Genomic DNA, 19956 nt, shown 5'->3' with positions numbered 1-19956 from the left:
ACTAAATCGGAATACTGTGAAGAAATTATTCGTAAATTTGATTTTTGTATATAGAATTTTCCAGAGAAAGATCATGATTACTATGAATACGATGAGAGTTTGGGTTGAAACGGGTATATTTCGAGGGGACATTAATTTTTGTATGAAGGTGGAGAACAAGAAAGCCGAAACCTTCCTTTCCCAGAAAACGATGAGAGTGATCATGAGAAAATAAATGGAATATAATTTTATCCATTCGCATATACAAACTAGAAAAGAGAACATTTCCCTTTCATCCTAATATGACTCCTTTCATATATCGCTCAGAATTGTACCTTTAGTTCGAATAAACCAAAAATTGAAATAAAAATAAATTATTTTGCGTTCGCTATTTATTAGCATCTATCAGCATGTACAAAAAATAAACATCAATATATACACGGTTCAAACTCATATCGTATCATATATGAAAAACTTCAAATATTTCTTGGTAAGTGCTCTCCTGATGCTCTATATCCGTTCTCATCGGCAACGTATGTAACTTTGTATGTAACTCCATCTGTTCCTACATAAGTATACGAACCATGAACGACCAATGCCTCCTTTTCACTACCTGCATTTGTCAATTCTGCCTCCTCCTGTCGCTGAGAACCATCACTGGTTTCGTAACTGAAACATGTACAACAAGTGTTCTTGTACAGATTGTATCATTTTACAGACAATTTCATCATACATTCAAACTTTGCGTTTTTAAGATATAGTATTGTATAATATGTGGTAGAATCATCATAAAAAATAATTAATACTAACATATATCAGAAACGTTAACCCAGTAATACACAATTTTTAGGTGGAATTGACGCATACACAAAAGAAAGTGAATGTTTAGGTATCGTCCAAGATACACCAAGAATGTTTCCGAAGGAATTGTTTGCCAATCTGTATAGTCTTGACACTTGACGGTTGTTCGTATTTTTTCAGTTCAAATGTTCAGGAAGAGCAATTTTATCATACCCAGTGCCTATTCAATTCTGAATCCTTTTTTATTTAGAACTTCTGAATAGTCGATATCTTCAGAAATACGTCTAAAAAGAAATGAAGTATTTCTGAACAAGTCGACTTTTCATTGAAGGTCAATGAAGTAACATACCTTACTTTTCGGGTCTGTCCGAAAACAATTATGTTTTTAATTTTATTTTGAACATGTTCTTAAAAATTTTTGAATATGCAATTCGATGCACACGAAATGAAAGAAATGAAATCTATTTTGTATTGAGTGAGAAGTCTTTTTTTGATTCTGAGAACATAACCAAAGCACATGAAAAAAAAATTGAGACACTTTGGATATGTAGTTAATAAATAATAATCACCTGAGTCAAAGGAATTTGTAACGAGCAGTGCATTTGTCTTTATTTAGATCTATTCCATTTGCCAACACACTATTTAATTCAAACCATCTGCTAGAGGATGGTAATTAGTCTGTTCTGGGCTCGATAATACGGTAATCACCAGAAGTACATCGATGCATGATGTTAACCACAATATCACTTTCGAGTTGGAAAACAGAAGACCGTAGTAACTTCAATGGGGGTTCCATGACACTGTCACATAATCTAATAGAAAATTATTGATCTTCACTCATTGAGTCATGTTTGTCGGAAAACTTCTCAACCAATGGAGTAGGTACACGCCTTCTGAAAATCTAATGGATACAAGTTTCCTGACCAAATTATGACAACCTGTTCTATCAGAAGCCTTCGAAAAATCGATATAGATAGTATGGTTTAAATATTGATTCTCAAATGCACCTGAAATTGGACGTCCCTGGGCATATTTCATATAATCCTCTCAAATTATATTCCTTGTAGTTGTAGTAAGGGGCTGAGAGGGAACTGGCTGTCAATAAGGGTTCACATAGTTCATATATAAGTTTTATAATGGAAAGTATCGTTCTAAAATTGATTTGCGTAATTTGACTTTCATGAAATTCGTATTGTTTTGAGCTCAACTACAATGAGCTATGACAGGGTCGTCAAGTATTTTGGGAATGGTTGAAAGTAAACTGATACCTCTACCATTCTTTGCATGAAATCTATCACAGGGTTGAAATGTGTCAAATGAAGTTGCGTGTCTAATATATAGGATATACTCCAATTGACAAAAGATACAAAACGGAAAAATCCAGAAAAATTTCTGGCACAACGTCGATTCTGTATCTGCATTACGCAACAAGTAACTTCAGGTTGTAAAGTCGCGTAAGACCCTAGTGTTAACGAATTCGCAATCAAAGATATGAGATTCATTTCCAGTGATATAACATATCTTATACTGATCATAATTTCGGGTTGATTCCAGTTTGTAAAGAGACTCGGTGCTATAGTGAATGAATCTGAACATTGACTGTGTGAACATGGGGTTGATTTTTGTATTTTTGAACTCTTTTCTTCAGTAAATATAACAATGAATTTTGAACACTGGTATTTTAGGTATTTATACCAGTTGGTCAGATTGAATGCGATGTTTGAACTAGTTTCTAACCCAGTGTTCCTCGATTTCTTATATGTACTTTATCACAATATCTCCATAATATATAAATATATAATATATAAATAATGATAATCCAATAAATAAACCACATCCGAAATTTTATCTTTTAGGTGAAAAATCTGCAAAATGTTTGTCTTTCATTACTGGACTATTTCTGAAGTAAAGTTTTATAAAAACAATTATTGAAGAATGAAATTAATAATAGCACCATCAGACATTTTCACAGTCGATAAATTCGTAGTCTCGAACTATTTCAAGAATTTGAAGTGGTATAAAACTGCACATATAAGTGAATCTCAAATTATCATTTCTGTTCATAATAATCTTATCTTGTTAGAACAATACAAGTCGCATTATTGAATTGCAGTGATCACTCTGAAGGAAAAATAGAATACTTTTCAAAAGTGATTATATGAGTACTCGTATATATTTCGCGTTTAAGAAACAGTCTATTTCAATTTATATTGATGCATGGAAATGTGCAAAAGTTATACCCATACCAAAAAATAATCAGCCACAAAATTTTAATGATTTGAGATCAACAAGTATTCTTCCGACATGTTCCAAAATTATAGAGAAATTAATGGAAAATCAAATGCACTACTTCATTAATCGTTACAATATTTTCCCACATAAACAGGTTTTAGAAAAGGTAACAGTTATGCAACAGCATTATTAGAGATCGTAGATGACATAATCAAAGCTATAGATAAAATTAAAGCCACCACTTTGATTCTGTTGGATTATTCAAAAGCATTTGACACCATCAATCATAAAATACTTTGTGCTATATTACATTTGGGGTTGATTTTAGATCATAAACTAAGATTTCATGAACATATAACCTACAAATTTAAAATTGCTTATTCATCAATGAAATTCATATATCCACATAGACAATATTTGGATGTAGATGTCAAGAAAATGCTACTTATGTGATTCACTAGTTTTATCTCATTTCAACCACTGTGACGCTGTTTATCACGCATGTTTAGACAAGAACGACAGATGTCGCATACAAAAAATTCAAAACTCTTGTATCAGGTTAATATTTCATATCAGAAGAAGGTTCAGAATTTCTCACAAATTAGCAGATTTGAAGTGGTTGAATATGTTCAATCGTAGACGTTTTCATGCAACATGCATATTCTTCAGAATATTCAAATATAGGAATCCTCTACTTATATGAACATTTGTCTTACAGAATATATATTCATAACCTGAATTTGCGTGAAAAGACAGTGCTAAACATTCCTGTATATGAAAAGGAAATATTCAAACGATCTTTTTCCTATAATATCTCCTCCACAATAAATTATCTCCATAAATGGGAAAACAATTGTTTTAACAAGTTAGAAACTGTTTTAAATGAAAGTAGGTTTAAACAGCATCTGTTCAGCATTCAGAATAACTAGGTCCGCGGCAAGAATCCTGAAAAAGGTTTTAGCTATTCATATATCTATACCTTTATATTACCTTTTATTTTTTTTTTTCTTCTCTTCAAGCCCTCATTCATTTATTTTTATACATTTTCGGCATTGGTGGAAGAGCAGATGCGAATGCAAATTCGCGATCTGAACCAAAAGCCATTTGCAATCAAATACAAAGTGTTTTTATTTTTCTCTCTATTGTATTTTGTTTTTTGTTATTATCTTGTTATTTAGATGGACAATAAACGTATTATTATTAAGTTAAATACCCAACTACCGTTTTTTTTTTAAGAAAATTTCCCAAAGTGGAAATTTCTGTTCGCTCAATTCACTTGTAGTTTCTTCATTAGTCTTAGCTAGTTTTGAAACTGAGGAAGATTTGAAGCTTTCGATAAAACTTTCACTCTTCCACACAAAATAACCCTCGGAGAATGAAGCTGATGGTATATCATTTTTCATATGAAAATTCAGAGAAGTTCTACTAATGATTTCTTGATATTATCGTATTTTTCGGAAACGATTATATTTCCTTCGCATACGGAAGTATTTTGAAACTGGATATAGTTAGATCATTCCTATTTTCTAATACGAACGAATGATCTTACGAACAATTTACCACTCCAACTCAAATATAACAAAATTGAATGACCTGTTGAAAATTTTCGAGAAATAATAAAGCCCAGTTTCATGACTTTCTACTTTTTCGTTATTATATGAAGAACGAAAAGCTTTCGAAGAAAAAATTAAAATTTAAGTATACTAATGAAATATTTTCGAATGCATGAGTATATGATACCAATATATTTCTGTCAGATCCAGAACAAAAACTCATCTAATACAAATATTCATACTCAATAATTGCATATATACCTAAATATTATGGAAATTGTAACAAATATCATTTGGTAATACTAATTTGTTCAATTAGAGGAATTATTTAACTAATTAGGTTATTCAAGTCATTTCTTTCAATTCCAAACAAGAAAATCACATTTATGAATAATCTGTTTGCGTTGTTCACTAATTCTTTTTGGATTTCTGAACATATTTTTGCTTGATTCAACAAAAATCGAAATATTGAATTAGAAAAATGTACTGTTGTCACTAGAAGTAAACTCTAAGTTGACCATTTTTCATCATCAAACACAAAGCAAAAAGTAGATAAAGTTTTGAATTATGATGAGTCCTGCAAAATGTCATTTGAGTAATTATATCTATTTGTCAAGTGAATAATTCAAAGTTGTCTTCATTTTATGAAATATGATACATGAAACAGTAATACTTACGAGAAATTATAATTTGACAACCCCATATTATTCTCATGTTTCACTATTTTCGACTCCCTGTAGTTTGGATATTGTGGTTTTGGATACTTCTCTTGTCGCTGTGGATATGACAAACAATTCACAATCGCGAACAACATAGAAAATACCAAATATACCTACAAAAATTTCGAATATATTTCTATTCATTATTCTAAACCTAGAAACAAAAATCATAAAAAATTTCAACCTACCGAGACATTCATATCTGCAGATTATTTGATGACTATAAAATATTTTCAACATTCCTGGCTTTTATACCTCAAATCAAACAGTTGGTAATCATTCATATCCTTACATTCTTAAATGTATTGGCATTGTTCTCATATTGCAGAACAGATTCCAATCTGAAAACTGACTTTGTTAAACATTCTTCAATATCCGATTCACCTACTTTTCAAATGACCTAAAATTCCATTCTCTGTCGAGATGGATTTATCCAAGAATGTAACTCAAGAATCTTGTCTCAGAAATTTGATTGCGGTACGTTTTAATATGAACTTTATCAGAAGCTCTTCAATAACAAATTCGAGTATTGATAGTGAAGGGGTTTTCCTAATACTTTGAAATAATGTCTGTATTATTCATAATGTGTAAACAGATTCAGACTCGTCCCTTATTTTTTTCTGTTATCATTGAGGAGTTTTAGTGATTCAAAGGGTATCATAAGAATTACTGATTTGATTTCCATATAGATCATGGGAGAAAATCTGTGCTATTTTTTATAATGGTAGGAAGGTGATTATATACTTTAATACTTTCATAAATCAGAGAATGCTGAGTCAAGGTGAATTTTGGAATAGGTAAGTAAAGCATATGGTTCTGTCTGGTGTTGTGACAATCTGTTCCGGGAGTGTACATGCTAGTTTTATTTTTATGAATTGAGCATACTGTTTGCATTATGTATAAATTGGTGACAGTTAATATTTTATGGCTGATGAATAAAGACTTGCAGTGATCTCTCGTCTAAGACTTTGTAAGGTATCTCAAAGACCTCTTCTGTAGCTTAAATATCATATTCTGTAACTGTAAACTACAATGTCCCCAGAAAGCTATTCCATAGCGAATATGAGATTTGATCAGTGCAAAGTAAGCCATTCTAGCTCTAGTGTACCCTACTTCATTTGATATCACTCTAATAGCATAACATTCACTAGATACTTTTTCACTCAGATGGGATACATGTTCTTTAAAATGTAATTTATTGTCTATGTGAATGCCTAGGAATTTAGTGTGCTGTTTGTTTTCTATGTAGTGGTTATCCAAACCTAAATCGTCTAGTATACATTTGAAAGTAACTAGTTTTATTTTGTTTAGGTTGAAGCACAAGGAGTTTGCGTTACACCAGGCTTGAATTTGTTGAATATTTCACGTTATCACGAATCACACGTTAAAAGGTAAGACCTCGATAGTCCTCAGCTCGCACAAGTTTCGACATCTGCGGGTTGTCGTTCGTAGAAGTGCGATAGCTGGTTAAAGTATAAAACATATTTTTCATATTTAACATACTGGGTGTTTTATTTGAAATTACAAAGTCATTTTCTGTGAAACTAGAGATGCCACAAAACTATTTTTAATACAATACATCCAAATTGTGATACAATTTGACTTTAAAAATTCCATATTGGTATCAGGAGAGACGAAATGTTAAAGGGGGGAGCCTGGATTAGTTCACATCCGGTAACTTTATACCAGTTTCCCAAATACATCAATACACCAGCAATACAATATTTCTCCCACAAGTCAATACTGAGTGCTGTAAACTTTGAATTTTCAATAATATTCGCAACTTTACTTCCGATCTATTTTCATAACTTGGCATACCGAAGCACACAACCAAATAAAAACAGAAAAAGCAGTTTCCACGTCGATAAAACTATTATTATATACAGCATGAACCACAAAATACAATTCACTATGAAGTCTCTAGATATATTATTATCACATGAAGTCCCAGGTGGTTTCTGATGATTTCTGTACAGTTTCAAAGTATCCCAAAGGAAATCATCAAACTATCACGCTTACAATATTCTAACTTGGAAATCAAGTCATTCATTTTTGTTCCCTTCAAGAAAAATATGAGAAATTTTCCCTTTACAGCACCTCTTCTATTCGGTGGCAGAGTTTAAAGAACATATTTATGCAACGTTCTGCTGTGTCTTTCTGAACACACCATTCAGACCTCTTTCTCTTGACTCTCTTTTCTCTAGCAGTGTTTGGTAAGCATTATTCATCACTTCATCATTTCATTTCAGGATAATCATGAACATACTCACCGTGCCGAACTCTATTTCGAGATAGTGTGGTTTCATGTATTTCAAATGTTTCCATCAAACTGACTTGATATGAATATACGTTTGTATACAGGGTGTCAATTTGAAAACTTTCCACCCTTAATATTTATCTTCCAATAAATAATATCAAGAATCGGAAAAACAGTTCAATTTCATTGTCCAGGAGGACACGGCCAGGGGACTGGACTAGGGTGAGGGGAACTGAAACCCCCCAAAAGCCCTGCAAAACATGCCACCGCGGACCAGCCTACCCAAGCTAAGGTGTAAGGAATCGTGTCGACAGCTGAATGACTGAAGGGTGATATGCGGTTACGAACAATCCCCTTAAGGAACCGAGCGAAACCTCATTGTAATTAGTCTTCTTGATAATGCGGGGCTCTGCCAGAGGTGACCCACCCTTCCCTTGCTACTCGTGGGAACATACATGAATACGGACAAAAAACAAACAGACAAAACAACAACAAATCCCGATGCCGAACAGCAATGCTCACCTCAATTCAAGGCGGGTGCTGGGGATGAACCCCAAGTTACCGCTCAGAATGAGGCTGGACATAGCAGACCATCTCGCGATGTAACACAAAGAGCAAGGCGTAAGCGTATTAGCGGCGCCCAGGCCAAGAGGAGAAAGAGAGCGAAAGAGGCAGGAAAGGCAGCAACTATTGAGTGCACCCTTCCCCTCTCTCACTCCATTTCCAACAACAAGGGCACCTCTTGCGGCGGGCGCCAAGAGCTTCGCCTTGAAAAAAGGCATGAAACCGGCTGCCACTGCAGGAAAGCGCCCTCACGCGAGTACCTCCACAGAGAGAACCCCAAGAAGGTTGAAGAAGCTGCGCAGCGATAGTAATGTCGCTGCACCTTCCAAAACCTTCATGGAAGCCGCCTTGAGACACTTCATCATAGATGAGACAAACCCGTACGTTAAGGTTACCGCAGAACTAGAGAGTCTCATCAAAAAACAACTGTTGGAGGAGCTGGACAAGATCATCTTCTCTGCCTCCAGCAACAACAGCAAACTGCCCATAGGACGTCCACAAGACGACATCCGGAAAAAAGGAGAGGATGCTGGGTCGGCGGAAAGCGCAGAACCCTGACCTGACGGTAGCAAGATGGTGCACTTCCCATCATGAGGCTTAGATAAACCCACAAGGGCACATCTTCGTCTTCGGGATCGAAAACGATGATATGGTTGTTCTAAAGAAGAAGTCGATGAGGTTAAGCTACGCGTTTACCTCACTGACTATTAGGGTAACAAAGAAAGAAGCAGACGATACCTCTGGAGACCCTAGGTCCTCGAAAATCGAGCCAACAGAAGTGGATATTGACCCCAAGACCACCATGGGTCCCGAAAAGGAAGTCGAAGTATCTAAGCAGATGACAATCGATGACCTGCCGAAGAAGGCACCCAAAAACAGCGAAGCCACCTCCCCCCCAGTGAGGGAGCAGATGGACCTCTGAAGGTAACTTGAATCCAACAACTGTCTCATGGGCAAGGACGTTGGAAAAAAGATAAGAATAATACAATTCAACCTCCAACACAAAAAGGCGGCAACGGCAACACTTTGTCTCCACCTTGATATATTGGAGGAGGCAACATCTTTGTTCCAGGAGCCCTGGATAATAAAGACCAAAATTACTGGTTTCAGTAGCCTAACTGGTCAAATTTTCAGCTTAGCAAGCAATCAGCAACCTAGGACGGCTATCTACGTTCCTAGGAAATACAGAGCCTTTCCGATGGCACAACAATTCAGCACCTCAGACCTCACTGCGGTTGAAGTTGAATATCCAGTTGGAGAAGGCAAATATATGGCGTTGATACTCGCATCGGTGTACCTCCCTTCAGATGCAGCCACACAACCACCGACCAGAGAAATGGAGGGACTAGTGGATCACTGCTTCATCCAGAGAGTGGAGCTCATATTGGTTGCGACTCACCACTTGACCTGTGGCAGCAAGGATATCAACGCTCGAGGTAAGACCTTATATGAATATATTATTAATAAAGATCTAACAATCTTGAACAGAGGCACGGAGCCGACATTTATTAACGCCCGTAGCCGAACAAAACTGGCAAGTTTCGGACCATATTCCAATGTCAGACCATCGCTGGCTGACATTTAAGGTAAACCAGGATCTCAGGACCACTGTAAAATCTCGTGACCCGAAGAGGACGGAAGTAGCTCTGTACAAGCGACTCTTAAGGATAGCTCTGCGGGAAACAGAGGTACTGACTCCTGGCATCAATGAAGAACTGGAAAGGAACAACCAACAGATAGTGTTTTCCTGGATTGGAACTCCTCAGAAGACAGCAAGAACGACCTTTAACAAGGCAAAACGTACAAAACTCGAAGAGGACTGGGGTATATATCAAGTCAACCTCAGAGAGTTAAAAAAAGTCTGTAGACGAAAGCAAAGTGGAGCCTGGAGAGCCTGTTGTGAGGCAGTCGAAGACTTCCCACCAGCTTCTAGGCTACAGAAGGCACTCTCAAATGACCACCATGATGGCGAGAAAGTCACCAACCTCCAGGAGAGTGCTGAGATTCTTATGGAAACTCACTTCCCAGGTTCTGTCTTTCCTGGAACGACGAACTGGATGTATGTACCAACAACACCCTCACAATACGACTGGCAATCTGCTAGTGCAGTAATTGATGAGGACAAAATAAGATGGGATATATTGGGCTCTGCCCCCTTCAAGTCACCAGGACCTGACGGTATGAGACCAGCCCTACTTCGTTGACAATACCACTTGACACCCCATTCAATACTCTAAAGGTAACATCCACCCCTCCTTGGGGCTATAAATATTTTTTTTTAAAGTGTCTCCCTTGACTGTAAAATTGACCTGTTTTTCAGATTCCTCATATTATTTACTGAAAGAAAGATATTAAGAATGGGAAGTTTTCAAATTGACACCCTGTATGATATAGTTGAATAAAAGTTCTCATTTCGATTTCTTTAAAGATTATTAATCCATATCCAAGTAAGTAACTTAAATACATTGTGCATTTGATATAGATCAATATGGTCCTTCACAGCATATTATTTTAGGGGATATTTTCTAAAACATTACAGATCAAAAATGCAGGCACATAGCGGTTGCGGCGGGGTGGCGACGCGTGTCTTTAAATGGCTCTTCGAAGGCCGCGTTTCGCCTCATAGCACTTCATGATTATCAGCGATCGTACTCATTTATATGTATATTTAGTATCAACATTGCACCCGTGCGGAGCCAGGACGGTTCGCTAGTATTCAATAAAATCAGTTATAATGATCTTGATCTCTGTGAAAAACACTTCGAGAGAAGCATTGTGGTTCTGCTGTTTTAGATTTCTATATCTTCTTACAGTTTTTGATGATTTCTAAGAGTCTGATAAAATTCATACTATTATTTTGATTCTGATTTGACAATTTTGAAGGAGTCTAAATGAAGGTGATCTACTCTCGAAGATTCACTCCCTATGTCGAATCTAGTTATTGAACTAGTGAACAGGCTGTAGTATAAAAACTGATAAAGAAAAATCTATAAGAATGTTTCTATTATTCATTATATTTTTCACCTATATAATATATATCAAAGTTATTTTTATCTCTCGATAGTATAAAGTTTCTCTTTCACATTTATTAGCCAACTGAAACTAAAAGTTTTCCATTTACTTCAACTTTGAAATAAAGTGAAGCCTTTTCATTCAACCTAAAAGATTCCAACAGATGTTCACGTGATACTCATTCGCGTTAGTGAACTGAGGGTAGCCACTTGAAATAAACTGTCATTTAAATACTTTTCATTTGTTTTTCTTGCAATACCGACTCCAACGTAAGACTCAAGATGTGATATTTATTTCACTCACCGCGGATTAACATTTTCAAAGAAGGAATTGCTACGAATAGAACACGTACGGTCCTGTTCTTCCACAAAAAAGATACCTACATCATTTTAGAATTTCGAATCACTTTAGAAATGTGTACTAGTAACTATAATTGTGAATTCTCTAGAAAAAAATATCTACACATTTCGATCAATTCATGGAAAAAGTCCAGTTGAAATTTCAATAGTATTAGGTTGGGTTAGGTTAGGTACAAAATGAGTTGGTCTATTGAACCCTCCATCGCAACCCGCAAGGGTTCATCATGGCTCACACCTATTCTCACTCAACCAAAGAAACCCAGTTTCTTAACGGAGCCGATTGTTTGTATGGTGAGTGGTCTTTCAGGTCAGATGGTAAGAGTACGGCTCTGCCGAACTGTAAAAACCTGATTTGGTCCCCAGCGGGGTAGGAACAAAGTATTTGCTCTGCTGTTTCACCATTTTCTAAACAGAGGCGACACACACTGTCTTCCGACAGTCCGAGTCTCTGCATATGATGATTCAAATGACAGTGACATATAAGAAGGCCTGATAGACATCGTGGTTCATTCCTACTGTAGTCCAACAACTGTTTGGTATCAAGCTTCGAAGGGTGAAGTGAGCCAATCCTGGAAGACTCTGCCAGAAGTCCATAAATCTTCTTGCCATCCAGGTGCTTAATCTTTGTTTGGCAAAGCCTAAAGCGATGCCAATGACAGGTTCTGATTCGATGAAGCTGCTTACAGTACCCTCCTTTGCAAGAGAGTCAGCAGCCTCATTGCCTTTCAGGCCAGTATGGCCAGGAATCCAGACCAGAGACAATCTGTTAAGTCTTCCTATCGAGAAGAGTCGTTTTTGGCACTTTGCTGCCAATTCAGACGTTGCTCGGTAGGAGCCAAGAGCTTCCAACGCCGCTTGACTGTCCGAAAATATTTTTATGGACTTGTGTATGAGATTGAATTCTTCCAATCTCTCCGCGCACAACTCAGTAGCGTAAATTTCTTCCTGAAATACAGTCGCATAGTAAATATCGCCATCTACTAACACCTCAAAATCATAATAGCATGATGCCGAACCTATTAGAGTGGGCAGGATCGACAATATGAAAACGAATGTTCGACAACTGAAAGCTACTACCGTGAGATGGCGATTGAATTTTAAATTTATTTCATCAGTACCATAAATTAAAAAATGTCTAGACAAAAGAATTACTATTACAAATTGATTAAAAATTGTAAAACTGATTGAATTCGTCTAGCAACAAAAACGTGTTCTCCGGGACCAGTCTCACCTTTCAATTAATTTCTTGTAGTGTCCATGTAGACCGCAAGTCCATGCTGAATTTTTAGGTGGTCATTACATACCTCTTGATATAGTGCTGAATTAAAAATCAGTTGCAATCTAATGTCATCGGTTGTAGGTGATGCACCGAGTGATTGAAGACAATAACCGAAAAGGGAAGGATAATTTGCCAGATATCAATCACAATTGGGATCTTTAGAATCCAAACATCGTTCAGAAAAAGTGAGACAGGAAAATTTGAAAATTCTCATTTTCGAAAAAGTGCAAACGTAATAAATTCCTGTATGGTTTTTTCAAAAAAAAGTTGTTCATATCAAAATACCGTACAGTAATTCATCACCTTACCAGATGGATTATATATTATATACAGTGTGTTTCAAATTCGAACCTCACCTTTGGGATCTCGAAAATTATGAGAGATAAGAAGATGGTTGAATTGCGCATTTACCTGACTAACAATATGCCTTTTAGAAAGTTCTGAAATTTCGATTATATCCGGAGATATCAGGAAAAAACAGAAATTTCAGAAAATGGTTTTTATTTTTTCCGGCTTTATTTTACGAATGATTCGAAAATAAACTGCACTTCCACATTGTCAATTTTTCCCTGCTAGAAAATGTTGTTTTCAGATTTGCTATCCGACGTTTCATCTTCCAGCCAACATCATCAACTTTATTTTTTCTTATGGGCGTTACATTGGATTATTTCTGTTTTGAATAGAACCAGATTCTACATTTTCAATGATGTATCATAAGTTATCATTCTTATGGAACGCCGTTTCACTTTTTATTGTCACAAATATTCATTCCTCAATTTATTCAACTAACAATTTATTTGTTTGAATTTAATTGATTCGTGCATTTGTTCGATACATTAAAAACGATTGTTCGCAAAATTTGTTCTATTTTAAATGACACTTGATTTAAAATGTTACATGAATTAATTTGTTTCATGAAAAGTTGCCAACAGTTATAATATAGATTTATTGTTTGAAATTTTTGAAAGTAAATGTTTGTCATATATACTTTTTTTGTAACTATCGAATAATTTACTACAATTTCTGTGAAACATGAATAAAATTGTTAGTTGATAATTATAGTTACATGAATTAAAACGATTGTTGATACTTTTAATTCTGCGCTAGCGTCGAGGGGATTCTTGCAGAAGCTGAATTTTTAAATCTGGCAACATGATAGTCTAGTGATAATAACACAATATTCCGTCCGACCGCAGCGCCGAATAAAAATTATCAACAATCAATTTAATTCATGTATCACCTAAAATAACAATCAAAACAATTCATTCTTAGAAAATACCAATAGAAAGTAAAACGGCCACGCCTATCCATTCATCACCAAACCTTTCAGTCAGGTAGTTAGATACCGTCTGGTAGTAAGCGGTGATGCACCATCATTTTAAAACCAGATATTGTTATAGTTAACCAAAGGCAGATCATTCAAATAGTCTTCGAAAATCGACATTAAAAACTGGTGATAGGATTATCCATTCACAATTCCCTTACAGAAATTAGGACCCAAAATTCTATCTTTGTAAATTCCTGCCCAAACTTTAATACTAAATCACAATTGAGGTCGAATTTCTCGGAACTGTCTGGGGTTGTTTATGCTCCAAATGTGTTCCTTATTTCGGTTGAATATCCCACAATTCATAATATATATATATATATATATATATATATATATATATATATATATATATATATATATATATATATATATATATATATAGATATATATATATATATATATATATATATATATATATATATATATATATATATATATATATATATATATATATATCTATATATATATATATATATATTCATTTCAGAGAAATGGACACACTGTCTAACTTACATCATTTATCGAAGTTACTTTAGTTTCCCAGTCCATTCTTTCTCCATATTTTTTCGTTGGCTTTTGAAATGAAAAAAACTCGGTGAGATTTTGATCCAATAACTCGAACATAGTTCGATTTGGTTGTCGTCTTTCGGGGTAAAATATATTTTTGATGTTCTAACACTGTTTCTATCGTATTTGTATTATATTTTGTTTTTCTTCATTCGTGAAAGCAATTTTTTTACAAAAATTCAATGAATTGTACAAGAACAAAATGCCATTGAGTATAACAAGTTGAATGTCAAATTTAGAAACATCAAAGTCAAAGCCTATTATGATAAGAATGTTTCAATATCTCCAATTTTTTGAAAAAGAATGATAACTTACGATACATCATTGAAAAGGTAAAGTCTGGTTTTATTCAAAACAGAAAAAATCCAATGTAGTGCCTATAAGAAAAAATAAAGTTGATGATGGTGGCTGGGAGGCGAAACGTCGGATAGCAAATCTGAAAACACCATTATATAGTAGAAAAAAAGTGGCAATGTGAAAGTGCAATTCATTTTCGAATCCTTCAAAAATTAAAGCCAAAAAAAAATAAAAACCTTTTTCCGAAGTATCTGTTTTTTTTCGGATATCTCCGGATATACTCGGAATTTCAGAACTTTCTCAACGGTATATTGTTAGTCAGATAAATGCGCAACTTTGCCCCGATTTAACCATCTTCGTATCTCTCATAGTTTCCGAGATCCCAATGGTGAGGATTGAATTTGAAACACCATGTATATCGGAACCATCCTTGTGAAATAACTGTGAGGTTTTTGAAAAATATTATTATTGTCTGAACTTTGACAGTCACTTTCCAATTCTTCTAAATATTTTGCTATGCTTCATCGTCTCTATCCACGACCTTACTTCAGCAGTCCAATATGAACTATCCATTCATGACTTATGAAAATAAAAATTGTATTATAAAGATATTAAATTTTTAATGATAATTATTATTATTTCACTGTTTTCCATTGTTTTTTTCATTCATAAAATTGAAGTTTCAATTTGTAGTTACTGACTGATATTATCAAAATAGAAAAAGACATTTCTGATTAACTTCATCCAAATTCAGGATCCCGTGATGGAAAATGAATTCGATACCTATTGACAAATTCTGTCCTGAAAAATCGACAGCCATATTGGTGCATAATTTGGACTCCTGTTTTTCCAGAAACCGAAAAGCTAAACCTCATCAAAATAGTTGAAATAAAACACATTTACTGGCATGTTCTGAAAGAAAAATATGTTCATAAGAGACTGTCACCTTTTATCATACTAATGACGATTTGATTATCAATAATTTCAATAATCATTTTCGGATTAGTGAAGTGAACAAATAGATGGAACTCAAAATGGTCTATCCCAATATGTACATAATCAAAAATAATGAAACAAAGACGAAAGGTAAAAATAGAAAGTGATCATATGCTGTTAGTATGAACTAGGAGCTCAAGAAAGCACAAACGAAACTCGTAACTGAATGTAAGATATACATAGAAAAAGTAGATGTCAAAAATTTATCATTTCTATTGAATTTTAAGAAATTTCCAATTCTCACCAAAACGTTCCAAATATATTCGAAAAGAGATCAAATTTTTTTTTTCATCCTCAAAAATAACATTTTCAGATATCCAAGATTACTGAAATAATACAATGGAAAATAAGAATTTAAATTTCTTATATTTTTAAACCACTTGTGTTTGTAACTAACTTTCGTCCTACGAAACTGCAGTAAAGTTAGTTACAAATACAAGTGATATAAAAACGTATGAAGTTTCAACTTTCATTTCTCGAGATGATCTCCTACTAGGTATTCAGTTTCAGTTTCAGTTTATTTCGGTTAAAAAAAGGAATAAACATTTTTAATAGTCGGATCATTTCAGCCGTTCGAAGAAAAATCGTTCGCAAACTAAACGCTTATGGCTTGTGTTGTTTTTTCCATTTTCCTTTTCACGGAATACTTTCAATAATAATTGATACTATACGACATGTGAATTATTTCAATGAATGTGTGAAAATAAAAAAAAAACTAAAAATCAACTGTTAATTAGAAAGAAGGAAAAAACAATAGACAAATTGAAAGCAGAGAAAGTTGGTGAAATAAATTGTTGTGTTTTATTAACATGGATACGTAATGCGATCAGACAAATATAGTAGGATGATAGAACCATGGTGCATAGTTACTTAGTAATTTACAGTTATTAGATATCTTATAAAATTAGTTCAGAGAATTATACCTACCGTTTCTTATAGTGATGCGTTTTTCAGTAGACTCATAATGAATGTATCATTTGAAGTGATAATTTTTTTATATTTGTTTTATAAATTTTGAGATTTGAAACTTTCCTTGTTTCTTTTGGCAGTATATTATACAATTTCGGTGCAAGATAATATATTGTTCTTTGTTTCTTAAATCGTGGTAGTGATACATTTTGTGCGAATTTAGTATCTTTTGATCTTGCCGAGCAATAGTTTCATTTATTAGAAAATATCCAAACTAGACAATGGTATGCATACAGACTTTTAACGTCAAGTAATTTGGTTTCGGTATACAACTGTTTTGTATCGAAACGTCTAGATTTCAAAAAAAATATTTTAATCAAAGAGTTTAGAATGATTTGAATATTATGCAATACATGCTCGAATGCATACTGTGATACAGTATCTAATGACTGATTCAATCAGTGAATTATATATTATTATTAAGGTTTGTTTTGTTAATATACATCTTAGATTATACATTTTATAAGTTAATTGCCTGAGTCTTTTGATCATAATTATGAGAAACGTGTTCATCCCATCTCATGTGCTGGTCCAAGACCATTCCAAGATATTTAGTATTCTCAACCTTTGCAATACTTGGGCAGCTATATGATGTTTTTGAGCAAGTGAATCATTTGCATATCGGGTTGTTAGTTACTTTGTAGAGAAAATGCTATGAATTTTGATTTTGAGACATTGAAGTTAAGTAGATTGTCATTTAGCCATATTTGTAGTTTTTTTAAACCCTCTTTAGCCTCGTTGTATACTTGTCGCCATGTCTTTGCTCTATAAACAATGGCCGTATCGTCTCCATATGAGATGAGATGGCCTTTGAAGTTTTTAATTTTGTCTATGCTGTTGATATACACTAGGAATAGTAGGGGTCCCAAAACTGTGCCCTGCGGTACACCAATAGAGAATTCACGAGGAGAGCTGATGCTGTTGCCAACTTTGACAGTTTGTTCTCTATGTGACAGGTGATTTTTGAAAATTTCAATTGCCGGGCCTCGAACTCCACAAGTATAGAGTTTTTTTATCAATTTTTCGTGAGAAACCGTATCGAAAGTCTTGGCCAAATCTGAAAAAATAACTAGACATTTGTTGGAATTATCCAGAGCATCTGTTGTTTGTGCAGTTAAATTTAATATAGCGGATTGTGCGTTGCTTTTATCAATGAATCCAAATTGTCTCTCTGTTATGACTTTGTTTCTATTGAAAAAATCCTTTAGTCGTGTTTTCAGGGCATGTTCTAGCACCTTCGCGAAATTTCCTATCACGGAGATCGGTTGGTAGTTGCCCATTTCTGATTTGTCACCGGATTTATATATGGGAGTAACCCTAGACTCTTTCCATTGTGTTGGTATTTTTCCTGTTTTGAAGGTAAGGTTGACCATATGTGTAAGTGGTTTGATCAGATGAATATGACATGTTTTTATCAGTTTTGTGTTGATTCCGTCGGGTCCAGGAGCACAATTATTTTTTAATTTTGAATCTATAATCTCCTTTTCATTACCGGGATTGAGAAGCAACGAATTTGCAGTAGTTGTATTGCTTATAAAGTCTGGTGGTGTGTTATGCACTTTATCAATGTTACCTATTTTATATTTCTTCACTGATTTGTTAGTTATTTCGTTTATTGTTTCCCAAGTTTTTTTACAATCTCTGCTATACTCATTCAGTTTATTTCTATAATATTAATTTTTTGTTAGTCTTAATAATTTATTCAGTTCATTTCTGTATCGTTTATACTCAATTTTTAATTCTGGGTTGAGTTCTCTATTTAGTCTCAATTTTATTTCATCTCTAAGTTCTATTGATCCTATTAAACCTTGAGTAATCTAAGGTTTTATTTTGGAGGATTTATTAGTGATTTTTTATATGTTTTGCAAATATTGATATGTTCTAGTTTTTTGAAGAAGTTGTTATAGGCCTGCTGTGGGTCATTACAATTTATAACTTCTAACCAGTGTTCCTTCTGAAGAAGGTTGTTCGATTTGTCATAATTCAATTTCGTTTGTTGATAGGAGTTTGTTTTAGCATTTTGCACGTTGTTTTTGTTAGTAGTATCTATTGAAATGATGAGACTTGTAGTAAAATGATCTGTTATGTTCGTTCCAATGATTGAGGGAAGTAATGATAATTTTTCAGCTGGTTTTTGTTACCTAATGAATATATGGTCAATAATAGATTTCGATATTTCTGTAACTCGAGTTGGTTCATTAATGTAGGATATAAAACCTGTTTCAGTTAAAATATTCTTGTAGTTGTTAACATCATTAGAATTATTAGAATTATTAGAAGTATTACTACTACATCTATGAATTTGTTGAAATAATATGCTCTAAAAGCCAAGACTCTTTTCAATCTGAAGTGTCTAATATTTGCTGCGATAACAACGAAACCTTATTGAATTAGCAGCTGACCCAACGAACTAACTTCCGTTGTTAGCCTTATTAACTTTTTCATATTGTGTTTGTGAAGCACGGAGTCGAAATACACTAACATTTCCAGTGTTTCTAGGTTATTCAAGTAAACTTTGTATCAAAAATCAGTAGAAAAATTATTTCATAGATACATCCAACATACATGCCAATTCTCACTAGTGAGACTTATTCAGTAATCATTATGGGAAGTGAACTGAGACATCGTTAGATTTCAACTCTCAAATAACAAAACAGTAGCTTGTGAGCCAAAACGGGAAATCTACACCGAAGAAATGAACCTGGCAACACTGAACACAGGCTCCTCTCGTGTGTTTTATTCATCTGCAGTGAATTTATTAGCAATATTTCAGTCTCATTGCATTACAGTTTCGTTGTGGTAGATATTTGCTAATTTTGCTTATCTTTTGACATGAACTTTTCTATGTTCACAACACCGACATGTTCACAATCACAAATGGCATATTATGATTTGCCTTTTCACAAACGTCGTCAGCTTGTTTGATTTTAAACTTTTTTTCCCAATTTTCCAAATTGAAAAAATCAAAAGTCATGAAAGTCTGTTCAGTGTTTCATAAGTAACTAACAAGATTTTGCTACTCAGTTTAATAATTAGATTTCT

General features: G+C 34.2%; 2 protein-coding genes across 4 annotated transcripts in view; one reads left to right on the top strand and one right to left on the bottom strand.

The window, feature by feature from the left end:
- Nucleotides 1-359: 359 nt before the first annotated feature.
- LOC111517494 (endocuticle structural glycoprotein ABD-5) overlaps nt 360-19956 on the bottom strand; it is a 56045-nt gene continuing 36448 nt past the window's right edge. For 2 of the 3 annotated variants that reach the window (XM_023173667.2, XM_074173870.1), the window contains exons 2-4: nt 5473-5625; nt 5243-5397; nt 360-648 (exon numbers count right to left, since the gene is read on the bottom strand). In XM_023173667.2, coding sequence (XP_023029435.1) covers nt 456-648; nt 5243-5397; nt 5473-5484 — 360 coding nt within the window. In that variant the 5' untranslated portion in view covers nt 5485-5625 and the 3' untranslated portion in view covers nt 360-455. The remainder of the gene's footprint in view (nt 649-5242; nt 5398-5472; nt 5626-19956) is intronic. The other variant, XM_023173668.2, reaches the window with a different exon arrangement.
- Nucleotides 18205-19956, top strand: part of LOC111517493 (endocuticle structural glycoprotein ABD-4) — a 28372-nt gene continuing 26620 nt past the window's right edge. Inside the window, exon 1 of the mRNA XM_023173666.2 lies at nt 18205-18273. Coding sequence (XP_023029434.2) covers nt 18220-18273 — 54 coding nt within the window. The 5' untranslated portion in view covers nt 18205-18219. The remainder of the gene's footprint in view (nt 18274-19956) is intronic.

Source organism: Leptinotarsa decemlineata, unplaced genomic scaffold, assembly GCF_025532065.1.
Source record: "Leptinotarsa decemlineata unplaced genomic scaffold, Ldec_3_MD MMD2_tig00000505_RagTag_RagTag, whole genome shotgun sequence".
Classification (NCBI taxonomy): Eukaryota; Metazoa; Arthropoda; class Insecta; order Coleoptera; family Chrysomelidae; genus Leptinotarsa; species Leptinotarsa decemlineata.
The sequence above is the reverse complement of the archived record's forward strand: the minus strand, read 5'-3'. Positions and strand labels throughout refer to the sequence as shown.